At 39.8% G+C, this 27482-nt stretch overlaps 1 protein-coding gene across 3 annotated transcripts in view; it reads right to left on the reverse strand.

Moving 5' to 3' along the window:
- LOC133129821 (guanine nucleotide exchange factor DBS-like) overlaps positions 1-26926 on the reverse strand; it is a 100551-nt gene extending 73625 nt beyond the window's left edge. For 2 of the 3 annotated variants that reach the window (XM_061244163.1, XM_061244164.1), the window contains exons 1-10: positions 26559-26926; positions 23817-23900; positions 15747-15861; positions 14775-14865; positions 14184-14297; positions 11799-11915; positions 10100-10249; positions 6190-6314; positions 5921-6035; positions 5637-5756 (exon numbers count right to left, since the gene is read on the reverse strand). In XM_061244163.1, coding sequence (XP_061100147.1) covers positions 5637-5756; positions 5921-6035; positions 6190-6314; positions 10100-10249; positions 11799-11915; positions 14184-14297; positions 14775-14865; positions 15747-15861; positions 23817-23900; positions 26559-26583 — 1056 coding nt within the window. In that variant the 5' untranslated portion in view covers positions 26584-26926. Of the gene's footprint in view, positions 1-5636; positions 5757-5920; positions 6036-6189; positions 6315-10099; positions 10250-11665; positions 11746-11798; positions 11916-14183; positions 14298-14774; positions 14866-15746; positions 15862-23816; positions 23901-26558 lie in introns of those variants that run through there. The other variant, XM_061244165.1, reaches the window with a different exon arrangement.
- Positions 26927-27482: the final 556 nt, after the last annotated feature.

A 27482-nucleotide genomic window follows, 5' to 3' on the forward strand; every position in this document is an offset into this window, starting at 1 on the left:
GGGTATAAATACACAGGTGATTTAACTGAAATTACAAATAAACTGAGCACTTTATTTTTTTACTGCTGCTTTTGCTCTTCTGCATACCACTGTGTGGTTATCTGCGTTACTGTCAACTTCCTGTCAGCTTCGACCAGTCTGGCCCTTCTCCCCTGACCTCTCTCATTAATAACACGTTCAGAAAGTGGCCAGGAAGTGGGGACAGGTTGCATCACATCCTGCATCACAGCAGCTCCACGGCCCAGGATCAGAAGGCATTACAGCGCGTGCTATACAGACATCCAGAAGCATCATTGGACTACATCACCCAACCATCATAGACATTTATACCAAGCAGTGAGTAGGGAGAGTCCATAAAGTTTTTAATGACTCCACTCACCCTTGCAATGGACTATTTGCACTTCCATTTGGTAAGCAGTTCCGTTGCATTAGAGAACACACCACCGAAACAAAAAACACTTAGGACATGTTTATTTATTTATTATCCTATTTTATTATTTTCCCTTTGCGCCTCCTAATATAACTGAGAGTAACCGCAAGTAAGAATTTAATTGCATTGGTTACACTGCACGTAACTACTGCATATGATCGTTTAATTGAACTTCTCAGAAAAAATCTGTTTCAGCCATCATTCTTTAATATTTTTATTTACAGTAAGCACATGTACTTTTATTTGTTTCTCTGTGTCTCAGGGCCCAATAGTTGTGTGTGTGATTTTGTTTTCTGTACTATGTGTTTCTATACATATTTTCTTGATGAATGGGTCTAACATCTGAGATATTTGCAGGTGTTTATCTGTTGCAGTGTGGACTCTTGTGGAATGCACTGAACATGTCAAGTGGGTTGTAGGGGCCTAGCTGCTTCATTTGTACGTACTTTTGTATGTATAGGTTTAAAAATGTCTACACGAGTAAAAAAAATTGTTAAATAATAGGGAGACTTACATTTTAGGACAGAGAATGATTCCTTTGGAAATGATTGAATGTCATGTCAAAATTATCAGGAAAGCCTTCTGAATTAGTTGCACTAACTGGGCATAGCACTACATCTGGGTGTAAATTCTATGCCTACTACAGAAGCAGCAAGATTTTATGCTAATCATGCTTTTTAGAATACTTTCGGGGATATGATTAATGTCAACAAATCAAGCAGTAGCTGTATTGTAACCACATAACATTCCCGCGATAGAATGCACCATTGTGAACGTGCATTGTCTACACTGGACCGTTACATTGTAATGTAACATCCAACCGGTGCAACCAGCCCTTGTTATGTTTGATGTCCTGACTGCACTGGAGTTTTATTTATAACACATGCTCACCTTTTAGGTTTAAAAACTATCCCTGATATAGAGATGACAAGTTTTGTAATCCATTTTAAAAAATCCATTAAACTGAATACACAGTGTAACACGAGTATCACATGAGTTGGGTGAATTTCATTTAGAATTCAGTTGTTTAATAATGAATGAAAACTTCCATACTGGATTGGCATTCTAAATTATTCGAAATGCATGGCCACATTCCGCTGCTGCCATGAACTTTTGATTTCATAAAGGCATATGCAGGATTTCTTTCCTTTCTTCCCTCCTTTGTTTACAATCAAAAAAGGTCTACTCCCCACCTACACTCCCAAGATGTCAAAGCTCACCCACCTATAAAACAACTAGCTGTCAGTAGCTTTGGTTGCTACATAGCGTAGCGTGGTCGGCCTGTAACGTAGTGGTTAAGGTACATGACTGGGAGACGCAAGGTCAGTGGTTCGATCCCCGGTGTAGCCACAATTAGATCCGTACAGCCGTTGGGTCTAATCAACTGTACGTCGTTCTGGATAAGAGCATCTGCCAAATGCCAACAATGTAATGTAATGTAATGTAATGTAATGGGTGCATCTGTATATTCACTCTGAAAATATACTCTGATTTCAGCACTCTGTGATTCAAATGTCATAGAGCACACAGAAATCCATTAACTTAGGTTAACAACCACTTCAGTCTTTCTTTAAAATTGGAACTATTGGACGCTTGAATAAACAGTCTCTTCAGCCAAAGCGTCCAGTGCGTACTCTGAGCGCTCCCAGGATGTTGTGCTCTGACGGCTAATAAACACACCCTTTGTACCAGCATGTGCAGAAAGGATTCATGGCTAGATAGTGTAACATACTTTAATGCACTTGGTAGCTGCAAGCTAAATGTACACTCACCAAGCACTTTATTAGGAACATTTTTACTTTATTACACCTACTTATTTATGCATATATCCAATCATGTAGATATGCGTCTGGAGCTTCAGTTAATGTTCACACCAAAAATCAGAATGGAAAAAATGTGATCCAAGTGACTTTGACCATGGAATGATTGTTGGTGGCTGACAGAGTGGTATGAGTATATCAGAAAACTGTTGATCTCCTGGGATTTTCAAGCACACTAGTCTCTAGAAAAACATAAATCCAGTGAGCAGCAGCTCTGCAGACAGAAATGCCTTGTTAATGAGAGACGTCAGAGGAGAAGGGCCAGACTGGTCAAAACTGACAGGAAGGTGTCAGTAACGCAATTAACCACACATTACAACACTGGTATGTAGAAGAGCATCTCTGAACACACAACGCATCATAACTCTAAGTGGATGGGCTACAGCAGTAGAAGTAAAAAAGAAAAAAATCGAATAAATACCTAATAAAGTGCTCACTGAGTGGAAGTAGCAGTTATCAGTTTAACATCAACCATGCTCTAAATAATTAGTCTGTAATGTGTTTTCTGTGCATATCAATTTGTGTTATCCACAAAGCCTCTAGCCGGCCTGGAAGGAAGCATTGCACAATTCTGTAACATAAGCAGGCATACTGACAAACCCCTCAATTCATTGTCGCTTTTTCTCAGACATGTCAAGTCTTCCAGAATGTCCGGGAGTATTTTTGATTTCGGCATGAACTCCCTGCCCAGGAGAAAAAATATGTTGGTAGAATCTTCTGAAAATAAGCAGTAGTACTGTGCAGCTATCATGGCCACCCAGCTAACATACAAAACTGAATTCAGTTTGCCTAATAATGGCAGCTACTTTGCTTAACCACCACCAGGCTATCTCTGGCAAACCCAGCCAACGCACCACTGTAGAATGACCATAAATGACTCCTTTTGATCCCATCCAGGACACATGCTTTTCGGTACAGGTAGACAAACAAGGTATTTGGAAGAAGTGAACATAGACACAGGTTGTTTGTGTATCATAGTAATGACTGAGCATGTTTGTTTTATAAAATCAACTATAAGTCGCTTTGGACAAAAGTGTCAGCCAAATGACATGTAATGTAATGTAATAATGTTTTCAAGGTGAGAATCCTGTGTAGTATGCCTTCAACTATTTTGCCAGTCGACAGCTGCCAAATTCAAACTTTATTCTGTGATATCATCCTACCACTGTGTTTGTCACTCCTGTGTTTACAATCAAGAATGCCCCCCCTCCCCCCTTTCTGAACTACGCCAAAACACCAAGATGACACAGCGCACCCACAAACAATGTAGCTGAGAACTTACCAAAGAACTCAGTTCTCTTTACTGTAACTAACAACCACATTCCATCCATTTTAATTGTGAGAAAAAGGTGGGCATATTATTGGCTCAGGAGCACAGTAACCCCAGTAATTGATGTCTCAGACAGACATAAACATAACACGGTACAAATTTATAGTCAATATAATTTTTTGAGGAAAAGCAATAATTTTACTCTGTATCTCTCTGGAGACTCTGTAGATGTCTTCTTAAAAAAAAGAAAAAAAAAAGAAATTATATATATTTGTCTACATTCAAACATAAAGATATAAAAGCTTTAAAATATGACCATCATTCCAGCAGGCAACCTTTCTCACCAGCGGACATACAGTACTGTGCAAAAGGTTTAGGCGGTTGTGAAAAGATTCTGTGCATGCTTTCAAAAATAGAAATTTTTATCAATTAACAAAATGCATGAACAGAAGAAGTGAATGAACAGAAGAAAAATCTAAATCAAATCAATATTTGGTGTGACCACCATTTGCCTTCAAAACAGCATCAAATCTTCTAGGTATACTTGCACACAGTTTTGAAGGAACTCGGCAGGTAGGTTGTTCCAAACATCTTGGAGAACTAGCCACAGTTCTTCTGTGGATTTAGGCAGCCTCAAATGCTTCTGTCTCTTCATGTAATTCCAGACAGGCTCAATGATGTTGAGATCAGGGCTCTGTGGGGGCCATACCATCACTTCCAGGACTCCCTGTTCTTCTTCAGGCTGAAGATAGTTCTTAATGACATTGGCTATATGTTTGGGGTCGTTGTCCTGCTGCAAAATAAATTTGGGGCCAATCAGATGCCTCCCTGATGGTATTGCATGATGGATAAGTATCTGCCTGTACTTTTCAGCATTGAGGAGACCATTCATTCTGACCAAATCCCCAACTCCATTTGCAGAAATGCAGCCCCAAACTTGCAAGGAACCTCCATCATGCTTCACTGTTGCCTGCAGACACTCATACTCATACCGCTCTCCAGCCCTTCGGCGAACAAACTGCCTTCTGCTACAGGCAAATATTTCATATTTTGACTCAGTCCAGAGAGCATGCTGCCATTTTTCTGCACCCCAGTTCCTGTGTTTTCGTGCATAGTTGAGTCGCTTGACCTTGTTTCCACGTTGGAAGTATGGCTTTTTGGGCACAATTCTTCCATGAAGACCACTTCTGACCAGACTTCTCCGCACAGTCGATGGGTGTACCTGGGTCCCACTGTTTTCCGCCAATTCTGAACTGATGGCATTACTGGACATCTTCCGATTGCGAAGGGAAGTAAGCAAGATGTGTCTTTCATCTGCTGCACTAAGTTTCCTTGGCCGACCACTGTGTCTACGGTCCTCAATGTTGCCAGTTTCTTTGTTCGTCGTCAACAGAGCTTGGACAGCACATCTAGAAACCCCTGCCTGCCTTTCTGCCTTGGAGAGACCTTGCTGATGCAGTATAACTACCTTGTGTCTTGTTCCTGTGCTCTGTCTTGCCATGGTGTATGACTTCTGACATTAAAGTGTCTTCAGCAACCTCACCTTGGAAACAGTTTGGCTGTTCCTCACCCAGTTTTAACCCTCCTACACAGCTGTTTCTGTTTCAGTAAATGATTATTCTTCAACCTACATATTATGATGATACATTGATGATGATTGATGATCATTAGCTAATTGGTTAATCACACACCTGACTATATGCCTACAAAATCCCTGATTTTGAGCAAATGTACCTAGAAGAATTGATGCTGGTTTGAAGGCAAAGTGTGGTCACACCAAATATTGATTTTTTCACACCTGCCTAAAACTTTTGCACAGTACTACATTTTTCTTCTTTTCTAAAGAACAAACGCTTTATGTGATCTTCTTCACGCGAGGCAATTGGACACTGGGTGGGCTAGGCAAGAGGATGCACAGATTCCAAATGAAAATGTTTTTTAATAGCAGAATAGCAGAATATGTGAACAGCATTTAAATAGAAATGAAGTCACCATATGGATTTTCATCAGTTATTCCAACTGTACATCCGGTATTCTTACATGTGGGCACTGAAAGTTCCCTTACATCAGAATGTAGTTGAGTTTTCTAGACATTCCAAGGTAAAATGGAACTGACCTGAGCTTTCTCATTAAGGGCCTTCAGTTCCTGTATCAGCTTCTCAGCTTCACCGGTGGAGCCACCACAGTCCAAGAAGGCCGTCTGTGCCCTCATTAGACTGTCCAATGACGCGCTCACCTGTGGAAGAAGGCAACAAATCAGCAACCTCAAGACCAAGGGACATGTTCCTATCTCCACTCTTTAGCCATGGATTACATTTCTTCATTATGGAATCTCATACATCCATTTCATTCATTTAAAATTGTGACAACACCCCATTTGTATACAAATCTAGTGCTTACTTCTCTACAGTCTCGCTCAAACTTCCTCAACTGCAGGCACTGCTCTAGTTTCACACGGTTTTTTAACCACAAAGCTTCAAATGCAGCGTTTTTCTCCTCCAACTGTGACAGCAACCTGAATCAAATGTGACAGAATTTACATTTCTCAGGGGAGAACAGTGACATATGCTACATCAATGAACATATTGTACTGTGAAGCTACCATGTTAATAAATAACATCTACCAAATGAACAGTATAAGAAGTAAATGAAACACTGAGTTAGCAAACCTTTCAACTGTTGTGATACTCTCTTCCTCATCAGGATTAAGCTTATAGCTTGTGTTTTTGGAGGGATGTTCTTTGATAGAAGAAATGAGAGTAGTTCCTTGTTTCATTGCAAGATTAAGTTCATCCTGTAAGAAGAAATATGTTAGTTGTGCAAGTATCACTCTATCACTGACAACTGTATCACTAAAAACCAAAGATCAGATTTCTTGCACACTTCAATTTCTACACTATTCATTATCAAATATTCTTGACAAAATTTTGATGCTTTTTACATTTTATTCATTTCGACAATATCTATATTTACTAAAGAAAATTTAACCCTAACCCTAACTGGAACATTTTCATGAGTTCAGTTCCTTAACAAATACACAGAAATTAAACACTGGAGATTTGGAGATTTGAACCATGATGTATCTGGCTATTGTGTTGTTGTTTAATCAAGAATAAAATCTAAATATAAACATATTTACAGGTAACTACTTTACTTTATGTCTGAATAAAAACTAAAAAAATAAAAATGTGTTCATTGCTCAGGGCCAAATTCTAACAGTAATGTACAGTTTTTCTTAAGTACAGTACAATACTGTAAAATGCAGCGCTTTTTTGGCGCCAAAAGCATGACTTGCCGTAAACAGCATGCTACTGTGAAATTTTACAACTACACAGTACAATACAGTTTTGTTTTTTTGTTTTTTTTACCAGAAGACAGTTGATTGAGCCCGCCCAAATGCGCCCATAACTGTGGACTCACACCTGTATTTTTCCCACAGAGTTTTTTTCACCAACTTTGGTGAAGTTAAGTGATTTGTTTTGCTATTTATACAAAATGTGAAGAGTAGAAACTGCAGCGACGACGGAGAAAAGGCTTTCATCGTTGGAAACCCCTCTTTAGTTTGGTGAGTTACTAAAATAATATTTCTGGAGACTGCACTTCACTGAGTAACGTTAGACCGAACGAAAACCCCAACAGGTAACGCAGCTGGCTAGCTCACACTGTTTATTGTACACAGTAAGCAGTAACATTAACTTGTATATTTCCGTTCATCTTCTGGAGGAAAATCACATGCATATGCTGCTTGCTTTTAGCTTTGGAATACGATTCAGGTTCAGTTAGAATGTTTGGCGAATATTGTATATTGCAGATCTAGGCTACAATAAAACAGCCGGATAGCCAAGTACCGTTACTTCAGCTAAATAACGTTACCCGCAATTTCTGACTTCCAGTCTGGTTTACCAGCGTTAGCTTTTCCGGTCATTTGTTGAAGCACAGTGCTATTGTTAGCTAGCATAATAGAGCAAAATCAAAATATTTGACTGGTAATCTGTTCCCTCTGTTTCATGTTATTATCCTATCAGAGTACATCACAAATATATGATCACTCCAGAACTGTAAAAATCTTTATCGCCTTTGTTTTTCTCGTGCAGCACCGTGACCTTCTTTGGAGCTTTGATCAACCTGCGGAAACATTCTGTTGTTACCTCTGGCTGCATCCATTTTCCCCACCAAGGCTAAAGAATGCAAATGCCAATCCAAAGGTGGCCCCTTTTTTATATGTGGTAACGGGGCACAAACAACAAACACCTGGGTAGGTTGTTCACTGAAATGACAGCCAGGTGTTTCAGCAGTACATATACAGCAGTAATAGTGGAAAAATCTCTTCAGTGACAACTACATCTATATTTACCCTATATACATGCACATTTCAATGCAAGTATGATCACTTTTGTATTGATGGTAACAAGGCTGCAAACAAAAAAAAATTGAATAAACTGAATAAACTTTCTGCTCAAATCAGAATGATCTGTCTTACGTATTTCAAGCATTTGAAGTATTTTCATTTATCTGCCAAAATGAAGCATATTTCCTTCCACAATGATCAGAATTTTATTGGGTTTTGAACTGAAAGTCAACTGATTGAACAGAGTATCTAAATGTCTGCAAAATTTGCAGTATTTGTACAAACTTTTGCTGACTGAGAGAGGTATTCATGAATTTTGGAAGAAGTGGCGATTGAATGCCTTTAGTATGAAAGCAATGCAAAAAATATCCACAGTTTAGTTCACATAGTCTAATGATATGGTGAATGTGTTAAGTGTTTAGAAAAAGTGGACATGGTATTGAGACAAGTGTGAAACGTAAAAAAACTGTAAATATTTGTTTTTCTTCAGGAAACAATCTTTCTCTTTGTGTTTAAACTGTTGAACTACATTTCATTACTAAAAAAATGTTGGTGAGTAATATGCATTGGCTTTAATAAATGTTGTAAGGCCATCTCTTGTCTGATCCATTTCTATGCTAGCAATTTTCAGGAGTTTTTCATTTGAAATGTCACTTTTTAAAATCATTGACTTATTGAAGAAAATCATATTATCCTGCTGTACTTTAATTTTACAGTAATACACAGTACAATGGAAACCCAACAGCTGACCGTATCCTACTGTAAAGCTGAAACAATATTACTGTTAGTTTACAGTAGGTACACTGTAATGCAAATCGTATATACAGCACATTACTGTATATTTACAGCAATCACCTGTTAGTTTACAGTTGGTACACTGTATTGCAAAGCTTATATACAGAACATTACTGTATATTTTTACAGTACTAAATTGTTAAATTACAGTAAGTACACTAGAACAACTGTACTGTAATACATTTTACAGTAATTAACTGTTGAAATAAATTACGGTAGAGGCACTGTAAAAAAAACAGAAGAATACTGGCTAATTTAGCTGCCAGTATTTTAATGTAATTTTACATGATTTTTTTTTACAGTGTATCCTCACTCAGAAGGTGAGGTACCTCCCCTTGGAAGGCCTCTATATCTTCACTATCAGCCTGTTAGAGAAACATAACCCGAACGAGATAGATCTACCCATATTTGCGGAGTGATCCATGAAATAGTGGACTGTTGGACAAAGGACAGTAGATGATTTATTTAATGTAATTTCATGCTGTAATTTCAATCACTAGACTGGACTGGTAACTGAGAAGTTGTCAGTCATGTGTAACATGGTTCATAATACTGGTGAAACATGAATTTATTTTTATATTTCTCCGCCTATGGCTTCCGTGACTTTCATTGGCAAAAAAGCTAGCCCTCATTCTGACAATCGGCAACAACTGACTTTCTTAGACCTTTACCAATGAATTGATTAAATGCACTTAACAAATCAGAAACAACTGAGAGGCCAACTGTCCAATTACATTTGGTCCCCTAAAATGGGGGGACTATGTATAAAAAGGGATGCAATTCCTACATGGATCACCCAATATGGACATAAATACCCTCAGATTAAAGGTTAGTCTACACTTGACCCACACAATCTGACCTCATATTCATTATTTCATTTCAAATCCAATGGACTGGAGTATAAAGCCAAAAGAACATAAATTGTACCACAGTCCAAATACTTATGGACTGCACAGTAGGTAGATGTCACTATTAGAAATGCATCTTTTTAATTGTGTTTTGACTGCAGATTGAAAACCAAAGTGTCTGAAAACCCTGAACATTTATAATTCTGCCGTCAGCATCCCAATGGCAATTTTGCATTCACCTTGTGAAAATCGTGGCATTTATTTTTCAGTGCTAATTACCATTGCATTTGCATCTCTGGGTGTCTATGGCTAAAGGTATAAATAAATAAAATATGGAAACATTTCAATCCTTATCTAAATTCAATTAAAAAATATGGTGCTGTCTGTTAAAAAAAGTTATAGTAAGAGAGGTATTTCTATAATTTATAAATATTTTATGAATACAAGAAACAAGGCCCTGAGTGAAATGAGAAATAAGACAACAGTATTGTAATGGTTTTTGAGATGTTTGTTACAGAAAAGGATTAATAATACACTAAGCCGGCAATGTCTGATAAAGTTTTTATAGAGGCACAGTCTTTTACGTACTTTCAACTTATTGTACTTTACAGTGTGGGTGGCCAGTAGGTCTTTGGTGCACTGGGCATCATCAGGGAGCTGGATGTCCGCTAGATCAGTGGTGAAGTCCTGCAATATCTGGTCTGTAGACCTCATTGTCACCACAAAGCTCTCAATGGCCTGCAAAGGTATCAGGTATCAAGACAGAGGACAGGAGTTTACGTACAGTAGAATTTCAGACTGATCAGTTAATCAAACAGGGTATCAAGTCAGAAGTAGCATACACAATTAGGTCTCAGTAAAATTTTCTGTGCACACAGTGCATGTGTGGATTTTTATTAGGTATTTATTAGACATATTTTTTAGACTTCTACTGCTGTAGCCCATCCACTTAAAGTTATGATGTGTTGTGTGTTCAGAGATGCTCTTCTACATACCACTGTTGTAATGTGTGGTTAATTGCGTTACTGACACCTTCCTGTCAGCTTTGACCAGTCTGGCCATTCTCCTCTGACATCTCTCATTAACAAGGTGTTTCTGTCTGCAGAAGTGCTGCTCACTGGATTTTTTTCAGTTTTTTGCACCATTCTTTGCAAACGCTTGACTAGTATGTGTGAAAATCCCAGTATCTGAGATACTCAAACCACCCTGTCTGGCTCCAACAATCATTCCATGGTCAAAGTCACTTAGATCACATTTTTTCCCCATTCTGATGGTTGATGTGAACATTAACTGAAGCTCCTGACCCGTATCTACATGATTGTATGCATTACACTGCTGCCACACAATTGGCTGATTAGATAATCATATGAACAATTGTAATGAAGGAAAAATGTTCCTAATAAAGGGCTCCATGAGCGCATATCAGTATGAATATATATATATATATATATATATATATATATATATATATATATATATATATATATACACAGTGCGGTGTATTGGCAGTAGCAAGGCCATCATTTTGAAGGTATGACCTAATGGGGCCAAAACTGTGGAAGGATCTAACTGACTCCAAATAAAGAAGTACCCATGAATACATGTATGATAAAGAGCAAAGCTGTTTAACACCACACAAAAAGGACATACAGTATATTAAGTAAATACACACTGCACCATTCACGAAATTTCCTGAAAACTGGCCAGTGTAAAATCAATGTCAAATGCTTCCCAATAGTTCCCAAAGGTTTTCTTCCATCAACCTGTTTTCTATGAGTGAGGGGAAGATTTCCGGAATGATGTGGAATGCATGTGGAAAATGAAGCTCTGAAAGCAGAAAATGGCTGATTTATCATTTCAATGAGCAAAGCAGCCTTAATTGTTTCATGCTTCAGACACTAGGTAATGTTCCTCCAGGTTGCTGAAAGTCATGAAATATTTCATTTTCATCAACGTTAAGGAAAACAAAATTCCCGTTGTATTGCTATATGTTTTGGTAAGAAACAACAAAACTGGAAAATTCCCAGCTGTCCACAGAAGCTTCTGCAAATCTGACTGTAATCTAAAGATTTACCTATATTTAAATGTATCTATATTTGGCATGTGAACTAGATATGATGTTCATGGTAGGATAATACTTTATGCAAATCCTACCTTATCAGACCCATGTTCTGTAGTTACCATGACCTTTGGTATACACATATTGTACGGCGCTTTGGACCGCTAAAGTCTGCTCAATAAATGTAACATAATGTAAAAGAGCGTGAAAACTGTCGCTCTAGCTCACAGTTCGATGGCGGATCCAGCGGCTGTGGCAGTACTCCAAGGTTCCCCCGAAGTCATGCGTTAGCTGGGCCTTATCAATGTGAACGTGGAGGTCGGAAAGTGAGTTCAGCATGACAATCTAGGACAGAGGAAGGAGAAGGAAATACAGAAACCGACATGACAGCAAATCGACAGATATTTTTGCACATGCAGGTGTTGTAACTTCCCCTGAGTCAAACTGACAGAATGCATGAGCACAGTGTTCAATTATATCCATGAAGCTGATATTCCTGTTTATGGTGAGGTGAGACAGGTTTCTCCTATATTGCTCAATTAAATTTAAATTTCATTGAAAGGTTAGCCATTTTTCACTGCGCAATGTTTACTATGATAACAGGATATACCACCACTTGAAAGTGTTAAAACTCACGGTTATATATGCATAATGTATTTAAAGATGCCATTGCTTAAGCAACCACTGTTCCTCATTTTGTAACATGTGGGTGGCAAAACAAGCGTGAGGGGACCTCACCTTCTCTGCATTTTGTAAGGCATTTTCATTGAGTGACCCCATTTTATCAATGAGCATCTAAATACATTCTCACATTTTTTAAATTACTATTCAGTATGCTTATGAATAAGGATTAAGCCTGCTTATCAATAATAAATAGCATGTGGAATTGTCTAATGTGTTTGGTTTGCCAGTCCGGTCCGGCTTCAGACCTGGCCTGGCACTCCTCTCCATCAATGAGTCCCTTCAGGCTGCACGAGCCACCTCTCTCTCCTCTGTCCTGATCCTTCTTGACCTCTCTGCGGTCCTCCCAGGTGTCCTGGGCTGGAGGAGTGTCAACCCCTCGCCCCCTTGTTACAGGAGTCCCTCAGGGCTCAGTCCTCGGACCCCTCCTCTTCTCCATTTACACAAGATCCCTTGGCTGTTATCTCTGCTCATGGCATCTCATATCATTGTTATGCCGATGACACCCAACTCTTTCTCTCCTTCCCCCCATCAGACACACAGGTCTCCGCCTGCCTGAGAGACATCCAGAGCTGGATGGGCAACCACCATCTAAAGCTCAACCCAGGTAAGACGGAGGTAATCTTCATCCCTGCTCTAACCTCTCCCTTCTCCGATTTTTCCATCTCACTAGAGGATACAACAGTGACCTCATCCCCTAGTGCAAGAAACCTTGGAGTGGCGATGGACAACAGGCTGTCCTTCTCCGAGAACATCGCTACGGTGACCCGGGCGTGCAGGTTCTTCCTGTACAACATCCAGAGAATCCGACCCTTTCTCACCACCAACTCCACTCAGCTCCTTGTTCAAGCAATGGTCCTGTCCCGCCTGGACTATTGCAATTCTCTGCGGGCTGGCCTTCCAGCATCTGCCATCAGACCCCTACAACTGATCCAGAATGCTGCAGCCCGTCTGGTATTCAATGTTCCCAGACATTCACATGTCACCCCCCTGCTCAGCAACCTCCACTGGCTGCCTGTTATGGCTCGCATAAAATTTTAAACTTTGGTGCTCGCATACCAGGCAGTTAAGGGATCAGCCCCTGTATATATTCAATCCCTTATCAAGACCTATACACCAACAAGACCCCTCCGTTCTGCCACTTCGTGCCGTCTGGCGCCTCCCCCTCTCCACACCTGCACTTCACGCTCATGACTGCTGTCTGTCCTGGTCCCACGGTGGTGGAATGACCTCCCGGTAGATGTCAGAACGGCAGAGTCTCTGACCTCCTTCAAGCGCAGACTGAAGACTCATCTCTTCAGGCTACATCTTTCCCTCCCTAACTCACCACCATGATTAGCCTTAGACTGTAATGGCACTTATGTATAGATTGTATAGATATTGTTACTTGTATAGATATTGTTGTTTTTTTATTGGCTGTTGTATTGTTGTATTCAGGGTATTCTAGCTGCTAACTGTGGTATGCTAGTTTGGAAGTTGTTTGTACTCTTCAAGGGTTCTGATTATCTGTATGTTTACAATAGGACTCGGAACTGTACTGTCCTCTCAGGTCCTCTTAGCACACTTGTGTTTGATTTGCACTTCATTGTACGTCACTCTGGATAAGAGCGTCTGCTAAATGCCATGTAATGTAATGTAATGTAATGTAATGATGGGGGTTTGGTATTTGACAAAAACTTCAAACAATGGACCTCAATGAATATATAGTATACAAGATGTTATGATTGTGATTATTGTATTTATTTTTTAGAATCTTCTCGACTAGTTTTTTTTTGTATACTTGTATACTTTCTTCTTTATTTGAATTGCGGTTTACTTTGTGAGGAACTTGTTTGCATAGATATCTGGATGAGTACACTTATTGATGAAAGTTGAAGATATATAGTATTAATTTACAAGTATGGAAATCAATTATCACCAAAATGACAATACCTTCATTTTGAAGTCATCCCGGTGGAGTCGGATGCCAATGTCAGCAATAGCCCTCTGAATGAATCGGGAAGGCCGCAACACCAGGACCTGCTGTAGGTGTCCCTGGAATGCCCCCTGCAGGCCAAAAAAAAAAACGCAAACAGCACGAGAGGAATGGCATCAAAGTTGAGGATGATGCTGATTAAACTCAGGCCAAAATAATGCCAATTTCCCAAGGGGAGACACATTAGAACAAAACACATGGCTAGAAAAAAGGGTAATTTGAGAAAACCATATGGTCGGTACATAAACAGTTTATAACCAGTAATATGCTCACATATTTTCATTATCCCTGCAACACGGACAAATGTGCTAGTATGAGAATAGAATCAGACACATGACATATATGTGAGATCCAGAAAAGGCCTTTACCTCATCACCAAGGGAATCCCTGCTTGGCGCTTTAGAGAATTTGTTCACATAGGTGCTACATCTTTGAATGGATTTTTTGTGCTTCTTCTCCATAGACTTAATTACCTCGGCACTTGCACACAGGCTGTGAACGCACAAGTGCTGGGAAAGGGTCAGCATGATAGATTTGGAGCTACATACCGCTACTCTGGCCAGAGAGGACTTCACAGAACTCCATTTGTCCCTGCGGCGGTCGATGACAACGATGAAACCAATGCCCGCAGCTTCATGCCTGCAAACAAAAAGGGAGAGACATAGGTGTGTGGAAATGAAAATTCATTGAGCACCCTACTGTAAAATCCAGCTGTGTCATAAGCTAGTCTAGCTAGGTATAAGCTGGTTAACCAGCATGGTCAAGCTGATCATAAAGCTAATCTAGCTGGGTATGAGCTGGTCAACCAGCTAGTGTTGGTAGCTTCTCTGAGCTGGTAGCTTATCAGCCAGCTACCAGCTGTTTCAAAGCAGTTTATTTTCAGCAGGGTTAGACAGCATATAGGAAAGTGACTTCACACCATAGAAATAATGACATTTCAGCAGGATGGGTTTTGTACAGGCGTGTTTTATATCCTGTTAGGTTTCATTTATTTTGTCCTTGTACTAGAAACACATCAGATTTTTTTTAACTGCTCGCTGTGCCAAAGAGCCAATGCTAGTGGTAGTTTATTTTTTTCACCTTTATTTTACCAAGAATACCCCAAAGAGATTGAAATCTATTTTGTACTTGTATCATATTTCAGGCCTTAAATCCAGACTGTGGCTTTGAGCGTTGATGCCCATATTCCTTCCAGTCTTTCCTGGGCAGAAGACCAGCCATGTCCATGTCGTCTCACTTCAGTTAGTTCAGTTAGTACAGTCAACACTTATACACCTTTGACTACTTAAATGGAAGAGCCTACACGGAGGGACAGGGTTTTACAACTAGAAGCATATATAAACAAACAGTGAAGTGCTATCCCTTCTTAGCAGCTATGATCAGCTCAATGACAGAGTTTGGTCACAAGTACCAAACACAACTTAACTATACATTGTGCAGGGGAATTCTGAGGTAAACCGGTTGAGTCTTCGAAGTTGAGTTAAGCCTTGGAGAGCTTAAGAAAGAAATGGGGGTCCTACCTGGGAACACTAATCAGGTAGGCGATAACATTGAGGAAGTCGTCTTCTGAGATTTCACCAAAGCCAGAGAACTCTGGGAGCGTGATTATGGGGGCGCCGTCCTTTCCTCTTCCTCCTATGAGACCACAGAAAAGAAACCACAGTTGTTCCTTATTCTATTGAAACTTTCACAACACTGTAATTTAAACAAGGAATGGGGCCATCATATTTACTGACTGATATAAGATATCTTATGTGGTGAAGTCACATTTGGAACATGAAGGCCCGGATTCAGAAGACATTTGTCATGAACTTTGACTTCAAAATGAATGCAGCCATTTGTTTCTTAATTTTGAGATATTTTGGATAGTTTGTTAAATTTTGGTTATCGCTCCACTCACTGTATTGTGTCTGTCAAGGGAAAAAAAAACGAACATTGATTTCATTATCAAAGCCATTGACAAACACTGACATATTTCCATTCAAATACATCTTTAGGCCAGGACAGAACAGATTATACAAATGTCATATGATATACAGTGAGAAGATAAAACTTTGTTCTCTAGAACATGGCGAGAATTCATTTGACTACTGGAATTCTGCTATGGATCATTTTTGGAAAGGGTCGGGCTTTCAGTTTGTTTGTTCCTAGTAATTTCCACTGTACAACCACTAGGTGGAGATGCACAACACGGTAATGTCAGTGTAAATTGTAATTGTACTGTGGAATACTGGTATGGCCTTGTATTTATGTACAGCCACCTAGCCATGAAATGCATGCAGGTTTATAGCATAAAGACTCTATGCTTAAGCAAGTTTAAAATGCAATATGCAAAAATCTTACTGTCGCAAAAAAATATATAACCAGACTGTACAATATTTAATACAATGTTTTATGTTCATGGACTAATATGACAAGCTTTATAAAGATTTTATATAGTAATTTTGGTTTTATACTGCATTCAATTTATTGGTCAATCCATTTCTCTGAGGTTTGGATCTCTGAGCTTATACTGCACACAGTTTTTTTTTATATTTGTCATGTTCACTACAGATAAACAGGGTATATTGTGTTGCCATCTTTGACACCATGTCAAGTGTGAATACCCAGTACCTAGATACACACAGCATAGTAGAATAAACACATCAATGATGGAGATTGGAACTGTAGGCTATAGAGCACACGGGACAAGAAGGAACCTTTGGCTGCAGAGCAATGCCAACACATCAATAAAATGCTAAGCGGCAGAGATGCCACTTACATAGCCTGGTTAACACAAAAATTAATACAGCAAATAAAGAAGTTTTAGAAATATAATTAGAACAATAAATAAACAACAAATTTAGGCCCATATTCATATATTCACCAAATGTAACAACTTTCATACGTGACTAGCTTGCGGAGTTAACAAATTGAATATCCAGATTGAAATTGAACAAAGGAAAACGCAAATGAAAGCAAAGAGACTAACACTTCATACACCAATATGTTGGAAAGTGGACTAAATCAAATACACTGCTACTCAGCATATGAGTTCGCAAACAGAAAATTACATCTAGGCACCAGTGGCGTCTTGTGAGCTCAAAATCAGTGGGGTACAAAAGTTTCCTTTAAAATAACAACTGATCTCAACCGTTTCTTTAATTTTCATTGAGTAACAAGAGTGCCAACGATCTGAGTAATCAATCGGAAATTAATACGCAGCTTCTTCACATCACGTTAAATGATGCATACAATTTTACTAAGCAGTTACTACATTTTGCACACTCACAAAATAGACTGGAGTGGAAATCATGTGCAATGCGTAGATTGTAAACAATCTTGAAGAGCATGTTCTTATTGCTGGTTATTTTGAAAGCTAACGCGGTAGAAAATAGAGTGGTGTATCTTTTTTCAAAAATAGGCTGGGCTAGGCTTAGGTTAAAATGGATTTTTAACAGAAAGCTGTATTAATATGCGGGCAATGACTCTGCTGTCCCCTGCTGGCCTCACCTCCAAAATCCATTCCACCTGTTTCCTATTAACCTGGCAAATCATCTAATCTATTCCATGTTTTCCCTCTCTCTCAGGCCTAACTAGTAATGGTACACCAACCTTATTTTAGCTTATACAGTTAGGTCCGGAAATATTTGGACAGTGACACAATTTTCATAATTTTGGCCCTGTACGCTACCACAATGGATTTGAAATTAAATAATCGAGATGCAATTGAAGTGCAGACTTTCAGCTTTAATTTGAGGGTATTTACATCAAAATTGAAGGAAGGGTTTAGGAATTGCAACAATTTTCATACATAGTCCCCTCATTTCAAGGGACCTAAAGTAATTGGACAATTGACTCAAAAGCTGTTTCATGAGCAGGTGTGGGCTATTCCCTTGTTATTTCATCATCAATTAAGCAGGTAAAAGGTCTGGAGTTGATTTCAGGTGTGGCATTTTCATTTGGAAGCTATTGCTGTGAATCCACAACATGCGGTCAAAGGAGCTGTCAATGCAAGTGAAACAGGCCATCCTTAGGCTGCGAAAAAAGAAAAAATCCATCAGAGAGATAGCAGAAACATCAGGAGTGGCCAAATCAACAGTTTGGTACATTCTGAGAAAAAAGGAACGCACTGGTGAACTCGGCAACACAAAAAGGCCCGGACGTCCACGGAAGACAACAGCGGTTGATGATCGCAGGATCCTTTCCATGGTAAAGAAGGACCCTTTCACAACATCTAGTGAAGTGAAGAAGACTCTCCAGGAAGTAGGCGTATCATTATCCAAGTCTACCATAAAGAGAAGACTTCACGAGAGCAAATAGAGAGGGTTCACCACAAGGTGCAAACCATTCATAAGCCACAAGAATAGAAAGGCCAGATTAGAGTTTGCCAGAACGCATCTAAAAAAGCCAGCCCAGTTCTGGATTCTTTGGACAGATGAAACTAAGATCAACCTGTACCAGAATGATGGGAAGAGAAAAGTATGGAGAAGGCTTGGAACGGCTCATGATCCGAAGCACACCACATCATCTGTAAAACATGGTGGAGGCAGTGTGATGGCATGGGCATGCATGGCTTCCAATGGCACTGGGTCACTAGTGTTTATTGATGATATGACAGAAGACGGAAGCAGCCGCATGAATTCTGAAGTCTATAGGAACATTCTGTCTGCTCACATTCAGCCAAATTCAGCAAAGTTGATTGGACGGCGCTTCACAGTACAGATGGACAATGACCCAAAACATACTGCGAAAGCAACCCAGGAGTTTTTCAAGGTAAAGAAGTGGAATATTCTACAATGGCCGAGTCAATCACCTGATCTCAATCCGATTGAGCATGCATTCCACTTGCTTAAGACAAAACTTAAGGCAGAAAGACCTGCAAACAAACAACAACTGAAGACAGCTGCAGTCAAGACCTGGCAAAGCATCACAAAGGAGGAAACCCAACGTTTGGTGATGTCCATGGGTTCCAGACTTCAGGCAGTCATCGCCTGCAAAGGATTCTCAACAAAGTATTAAGAATGAACATTTTATTTATGATTATATTCATTTGTCCAATTACTTTAGGTCCCTTGAAATGAGGGGACTATGTATGAAAATTGTTGCAATTCCTAAACCCTTCCTTCAATTTTGATGTAAATACCCTCAAATTAAAGCTGAAAGTCTGCACTTCAATTGCATCTCAATTATTTAATTTCAAATCCATTGTGGTAGCATACAGGGCCAAAATTATGAAAATTGTGTCACTGTCCAAATATTTCCGGACCTAACTGTATGCAGAGCCCTAATTTGCAGGAATTCTATACATTGTGGCAATTGGGCTCCAGAGGTAAAGACAGAGAATGTGTTGCATAACATGAGAATAGTCTTATGTTAGCTGGGCTAAGATAACAGATTTAGACTTGAGCAGACATGGCTCACTCAGTAAAACAAGTAACCTAGGACACCCTGAACCACGGTGCTAGCTCCTTGATACATTCTCTTTGACAGGGTGCAGGTTGTTGTCCAGTGTTATAGTTAGCCATTCCCCACAAACTTTTGAGGTTTGAGTCTTGTTTATTTTGATACTAAGATTGCTTTGGTTCAATACAAATTGTGAACTCAGCTATCGGTTTGTAATGTCAAGGATTGTCGTGAGCTAGCATGTGTGCAGGTGAGAACAGTGGACAACAGCGGATGTGAAAGGACTGACTTTGTCCTGGTGTACACAGAGACAGGTTGGATATTATTGACCAAAACCAAATCTCCCAGTCCAATTCAGTTCTTCTAAATTCCATTTGCAGATGATCTTTGTATGCTTCTTTTTTTTAATTGGATTTTCTGGCCCGAAACGCAATTTAGCTGGTCACAGCTAAATATACTTTGGGGATATACCAGGCTTGCTACAATAGGTCGCCAGGAGACTGATGCATTAGAATCTATCCAAGTTGTACTTGGGCAATTGTAAAAGACCCTACATATAATTTCAAATTAGAGAGGGACAGCCCTCCAGATGACTTTTCCAGTCGTATGGTTTCTAGTTTAACTGTGGGACGTTTGTCTTCCCAAATAAAATTTTACATCCGAGTATGAACTTTGGTGCAATATTCACCTGGTGGGGGAAAGTGGAATCATAGATTCATCTTATATTTTAAAAATGTTTAGAAAATTGTTGCGAGGGATGGATATGGACACCAAGATCTTTAAAGTCTTTACCTATTGGTATATGTGAGGGTAGGGCATTTTTACTTATTCCTGAGTTAATGGGCATCATTGCAGATTTTGTCCAGTTTATTTTGTATCCTGACACAGCACTAAACTCATTAGAAGTGGACAGAGTATGTGGTAACGAAGTGGTAACATCATTAACAAGTAACAGGACATCATCAGCATACAAGAATATTTTATGTTGGGTATCACGTATCGGTTTGCTGGATATCCATATACCATCAAAATATAGCCCGAGCTGGTTGACGAGCTAACCTAAGCGCTAACCCTGGGTTTTCTGTACTCCAAGGTGCAGTTACTTCAACCCTTTCCACTTTCAATTCAAATTCTGGGTACAGTTTTCACAAACTCACTACTCAGCTCTGACTGCTGATGGCTGAGAATGAAATCCTATTGGAATTTGGAGTGGTGTGAGGAAAGGGGGAGCGTTTAGCTGAATAGCAGGCCATACACTCAAAAGCACTCCCTCTGAGTCTGGCAGGGGTGGGGAAGGTGAAGATACTGAAGCAAACTAGGAATGTGGGGTTTGCTTCAGCACTGCTATTCTGCTTCCAGTCATTTTCGAAATTCTAAATCAATAGGCTCCTCTTGGTTGTTTAACACGTTTCAGTTTGGCCACTTTGTAACTTCAAAGCAGTGGTGATAAAACTTACAAGAAGTAAGTGCTAGTGTGTTGTTGGCCTTTACTGGTCCCCATATGAGGTTAGTATGATGTAGCTAGCATAAACCAATTGCAGGGGTTTCCCTGGAATAATATGATCAAAACTTCTTGGCAAAACTTATTGTGCAGCGCTGAGGTCTGCATAAGCAAATTTAAGCATGGGCTGATTTAGCCTCTAGGCTGGACCTCTATACTGTTATCCTCTGGCCTTAAACAGTGATTAAAGGAATACAGCAACATCTTGGGAAATATACCTTGTTTCCGACTTCCGACCCAGACTTAAACGAGATGTTTGATTTCATTTTCATTTTTATGCATTCACTGGCTCGGTTTCCATGGTAGCATAACGTGTTAGCTCAGCATAAAGACTCGAAGCCTATAGTCAGTAGCCTACCTCCTTCAAAGTGAAATACGCCTTACAGCACCTTAAAGTCTTATCATGTGTATTTGAAATACACGTACGGGAAAACATTTTTAAAACAAGAGACATTGTTTTTAGCAGAGTTAGGCGGTTGGAACTATAACCATTGAACACACATCGTATCCTTCCGTTTTCCGCAGGTGGGGGGCAGTGATCAAACCTCAAAATCTAAATCAGAGATGCTCTTCTGCATAGCACTGTTGTAATGTGTGGTTATTTGCATTACTGTCACCTTCCTGTCTTGACCAGTCTGGCCCTTCTCCTCTGACCTCTCTCATTAACAACGCCTTTTTGCCCGCAGAACTGCTGCTCAATGGAAGTTATTTTTCGCATCATTTTCTGCAAACACTAGAGACTGTTGTGCGTGAAAATCCTAAGAGATCAGCAGTTTCTGAGATACTCAAACCACCCTGCCTGGCACCAACAATTATTCCACGATCAAAGTCACTTAGATCACATTTCTTCCACATTCTGATATTTGGTCTGAAAAATATATGAACCTCTTGAACATGTCTGCATACCTGTGTGTATTTAGTTTCTGCCAAATGATTGGCTGATTAAATATTTGCATTAACAAGCTGGCGTTAATGCAAATGGACAGTTGATGTTGACATGGACAGTTGATGCATGCAATCTACTCATTGGTTATTTGCATGGCCCACGTAATGGAATTGTATTTTTAGGCTACTTAACGAAGTAGCCTGCCGTCATGGCTTGTTGTTTATTGGTCTCTTTGACATTGAGCACAATAGGATGACTTTCCATTAGCTAAGGAGGCATGTGACTTGTACAGTACTTCCAGAAATTGGAAGTTTAGTTCTCTTAACAGTAAGATACATAAGCCTGCTCAATGATGTTGGTATGAATACATAATGGTAGGTGCAATAATTATTGCTTGATTATTAAATGAATTACAAAAGTAAAATATTACTGTTCCAAAATATTGCATTAATCGTGAAATGCAGTCTGTCCATAATTTGTGCCAGTACTGTCACTATCATTTTAACTACAGTCACATAGTTAAAATGAAAAGATGTGTTCAAGTCGTACTTATTGTCATTCTTCTCATTACAGGGTTAAAAAAAAGAAAAGAAAAAAAAGAACGAAATACGACACTGTGGTCCCTGGGCTACTGTATGAGAACAGCTACAAATTATTAAAAACAGAAATAAATACAGAATTCAAATTAGAAAGAATGAAAAAAACAAAAAACTGAACAATAAATGCAATGTATGTATTTTTCCTTCTTGGGGGAAGCCCCAAAATTTCCAAAATGCCATAGACTGGGCTGTGTGCTGGGTTCATTTTATGTTAGACAATGGACACTACAGCAGCAGTGGACCAGCTGTATCCCCAGCATAGCCTTAAGCAGAACCAGGCAGATTGAGAGGATAACAACAAAAAAGACTCATTACAACTTTCCTAATGAGTCTTCTAAATAATCCACATATGTTGTATATATTTGTTTGCGATGCAAATTTGGTTCTCTTAATTCTGTCACGTGGGATCTACTGCTTAACACTGTTTAAATATTTTAGTAGTTTTCTCCATAATTCATTCAAATGCATCCTGTGTGGGAGTCCATGTGTGTATGAGGCACATCACCAACACAGGAAAGTGGAATATGTCTCATTATTAATTAATACTTTGTGATGTGGCATTACTGGCATATCAAACAATTGCAACATACAGAACAAGAAATTACAAAGGAGCACTTTAATATTTAAGAGATTGAAGATTGAGAAGTCTGACTCAATGCCTTTGCAAATGTTTTTTGTTCATTTCTCACACAGGCCAACTGTTAATGCTGCCTAAGTTTAACAAACAACAGAAGGAATGCTTGTTTAAATTGATAAATCAATGCTACGGCAAGCATGGTGCTTTAGGACAGAATAGACACAGTAACTAAATCTAAAGCTTGGCTCCTTGAAGAACATTAGAAACATTCTTTTTGAAAATACTATTAAAGTTTTTTTCAGCAAGATTATCCTCAATACATGCAACTTGGAGTTTATGATGAAAAACAGAAATGACCAGGATACTCGCCAGAGGAATCCATTTGCTCAACTGAAATGAAAATTTGATCAGAGATTTGCCTGAATTCCATCAAAATGAGCCTCATAAATGTATTTCAGATTATTTTTAATGTGTTCAGCAAATTCACCAAAACTAACTTGCCATAATGTGGTTGTGATTAGAAAATTGAGCATTTAATGATGGTTAAAGGTTTTTGACTAATGTTGATTGAAACCAGGCTTAATATTGCTTGCAGTGCTAAAACAAAACAATAAAAAGACGTAGTTTAAAAAACCAGCTCACCGGGAAGTAGGGCGAATCGGCGGTGGAGTTGCTCGATGATGTTGATCGCCAAAAGGGGCCTGACCTCCTGCTGCATTATCTCCTCTAAATGAAGAGAGAGCAAGAAACAGCCAGTGTGATCACCAGCCAGTCAAAGGACGCTCAGTAAATCAGCAGGCCGAAACCCAGTGCGTCATTCACTGGGGCAGTGGAGGGTACCATGAACCAATCCCTGTTGTGAAAAGCAGGCTTCATCATAATTTCCAATACATCTGGAAAAAAAAAGAGTCACTTGGTCATTTTTCATGCGACCGTACAGTTGACCGTGGCCTCAGCTCAGAACTGGCGGTCGTCCGATCACCGGGATAGAGGCGAGCGAATAGCATTGGGCTTGGCCTTTAGCAGTGAATAGACAGCATGTCAGAACTGTGGCCTTTCAGCGATGCTTTTCGGACAAAATCGCTGCCCAAACAAACCCCCTTTCATGGAACCCAGTCCTTAAAAATCAAGGGTCGTTCTACCAGGGCCCTTCATTCTTCCCATTATTCATTTCTGTAGTGGATTATGTGGCCGCGAATATCATGCTAGGACTGTGTACAGGAGTTCCAGGCAGACAAAAACCCCTCTGTCCCCTTCAGCCGAGTGTATTAATACCGGCTACATTTCATTAATGGGATGCACAACAACCAATCTAGTTATAGCACATAAAGGACTGCATACAGAAAGATTTAAAGGCTAAAGCTTTAGCGTCACAGCCTCACACGGAGAGAACACATGGGGCCTCAGACCTTCTTCCAGCCTATTGCCTCCATCAAAGCCAGACATGAAGCACAGCAATTCTCTTAAATAACTCCAGATGCCTGGAACTGTGATCTTTTACTATGGCAAACATTTGGAATGTATTGTGCTATGCCACCTTTAGCAAAAAGGAATGTTTTCCTTCAACACTTTACTGTGTTAATGCTCTTTGAGAAGAAGGAGGAGAAGAAAAGAAGAAGAAGGAAAGACAAAGAAGTTGTTTTTGGATTGTATTGAAATTGTATACTTGTATAAATCAATTTGCAAATCTATCTGTCACCTGGACTTTCGTGGGGACATTCATAGGAATGCCATTCTGGAACAAGGGAAGCAGAGGTGAACTCTGCGTTCCAAATGCAGAAAATTCCTAGTGCTAACATCAGGTTTGCGCCATATGGTGAGTTGAGCCAGAGGACTACATAAAATAGCACCAGAGACACACAGGGGGGAGCTTTGTTCCCAGCAGACTACAAAATATGGCCTCTAACCTCGTGCTCATTATGCGATGTACACCCTTATGTCCCTCTTTCATCTTGTGAACAAGACGAAAGGCGCCAGTTTCTTTATTAATTGAGTATCCTCTGTGCTTCTCTGACACTGCAGCCCAACAGAACTGGAATACAGAGAGAGTAAATTCTACCTGAGCATAGATAGGGCGGATAAAGAAGCTCATTCAAGGGTAAACCTTTAGGGAAAGGGGAAGCCATTATTTTACATTGAGAATGTAATTAATTTGCGACTTACGCATTTCCCATTGGAGGTATTCAACAAACAGATAGATCTTCACTTTAGAACAACAGGTGAAGAACAAGTGATAGCAGTGGCACAGTCCCTGAGATTTAAATTTGCAGCCCCCTGGTTAAAAGCTCTGGCCCATAAACAATCCATACTGTTGGCCCCTCCAAGCCCATAATACTTGTCATAACAAGCTACCATTTACATAAAACTACAACAGTCAAATTAAATTCCAAGAAATGCCCAAAAACACTTGGGCCACCAAACTAGTCCATTCCATTTTATCAACAAGAGACCAGGTACATGAGCTAGGTCTTCCACATACCTTCCTTTGTTTATTTTTCAGCCATGGCTCTGTTAACAGGACACGCACATCAGTGGACACTGCACACTGCCAGATATAACTACAGCATGTGCTTGTATAGTATTTTCCATTTCCGTACTAACCTTCCATTGGTTTTTTGAATTGCCATAACGTGAAACAAATGACCATACAATACAAGTATGTGGAGGTGAAATGGATTTGCATTTTAACACAAGGACATACTGTTGATTCCAGCAAGCTAATGGTCCTGTGGTCTAGAGGCTTACAGGTTTACAGATAATTTAAACATGCATATCATGTAAAGGAGGATTATGATAATACAAGGGTGCTGCATAACAACAAGGCTTTTGTCTGGTAGTTAGATTGCAATGTTGGCAAACTTTGCTCCATTTCCACGGTCAAACCTCTTACTTTAATAGAAGCATTTTCGAAGAACTTAAAACTTTTAACTGTGCATACATGTAACGAGTGAGAACCACTACATTTTGATGCTATCGCTTGAACACTGATCACATGAGCCCATGTGTGCTTTGATAAAACTGTAGTTCCGCTCCCTGATTTTTATTGAGAATGCCACCTTTTACTGGAAACTATGAGAAATAAAATGTCTCATAAATACTTTAAACAAGGTGATGTTCGGCTATGCCCATACCATATTAGGATCTTAAAGAACTGCAGAACAGCCTGGATGCTGAATTTAGCTGTAAAATCCAACTTGGCTTCAACACAATGCTATGTTTTCTCTTGTTTTCTTAAATTCCTTCAAATGTTCTTACCTTGTCTGGGTGTACACAACTAGCCGACAGCATACACACCAGTGGGGTCAAAATGGACAAAAGCCAGCTGCATTTGCCAGTAAACAAACACACGTGCACGTTCATGCACACAAGGAAAATATCACTTACCAATGACTGGTCTAGTTCCTTTCATAAGATAAGTTATTATTCTAAGAGACGTTTGAATGCCAGTTATAGCCAATAGAAACTGATTTTGCGTTTGAAACCATTTCCATTACTCAGTCCTCCCGGAGTTTACGAAGGTGCGCCAGCTCTGGCACGAACATCGCTTCTGCGGGAAGAACCATCTCTTTTTGCGGTCACTTTTCCCAGCCTCCAAACTCCTCAGACACCGATCGTCTCCTCCCTGGAACCTCTGGAGGCTCAGTGCGCATAAGACACAGGGGGAACCAATCAGAGGTCGGGTGGAAGAAGGAGGAAATCCATTATTACTTCCTCACACCGTTTTGGGAACTGTCTGGGACGAGGAGACGGGCAACTATGCCGGTGTGAGATCCTGCGTCCATATTAATAAGTGGAATGCGGCGGTGGGGAGCTGTTCCGTTCACAGCCTGGTCCCAGCTGTGTGAACGAACGTGTTCGCTCCCCCTCCATTAGCCCAGACTACAGCTGCCTGGGAACATGATGGTGTCTATGATCCGAAGGGGAAGTATGTTCCAAAACACTGCGTGCATGTAGCTACTAAGGCACTGTATTTAAAGCAACCTAGCTCCTTGTTGGACATTGTTAAACAAAACAGCAATTTTGAGGGGAACGGTTGGTTGATTTTTGGATAAGTGTTAGCAGTGGTGGCAGGTACAAATTGACCAACAGGACTAAAAGCCCTCAGGAAAAGACGTTTTGAAAAATTAGGGTGAAGTCAGGTAAATTGGGCCATCTGTTAAAATGGGCCAGAAAAGGTTGGGGCGTCTTAGCGCTTTAATATTTAATAGGGAATCCATGAAAAGAATCTAACTGTTGCTACAATATATTTGACACGTAGAAACTGATTTGATTGGTCTCACGTTGCTAAAGATGACGGGGCAACGTTTG

This window comes from Conger conger, chromosome 5 (genome assembly GCF_963514075.1).
Source record: "Conger conger chromosome 5, fConCon1.1, whole genome shotgun sequence".
In the NCBI taxonomy this organism is placed as follows: Eukaryota; Metazoa; Chordata; class Actinopteri; order Anguilliformes; family Congridae; genus Conger; species Conger conger.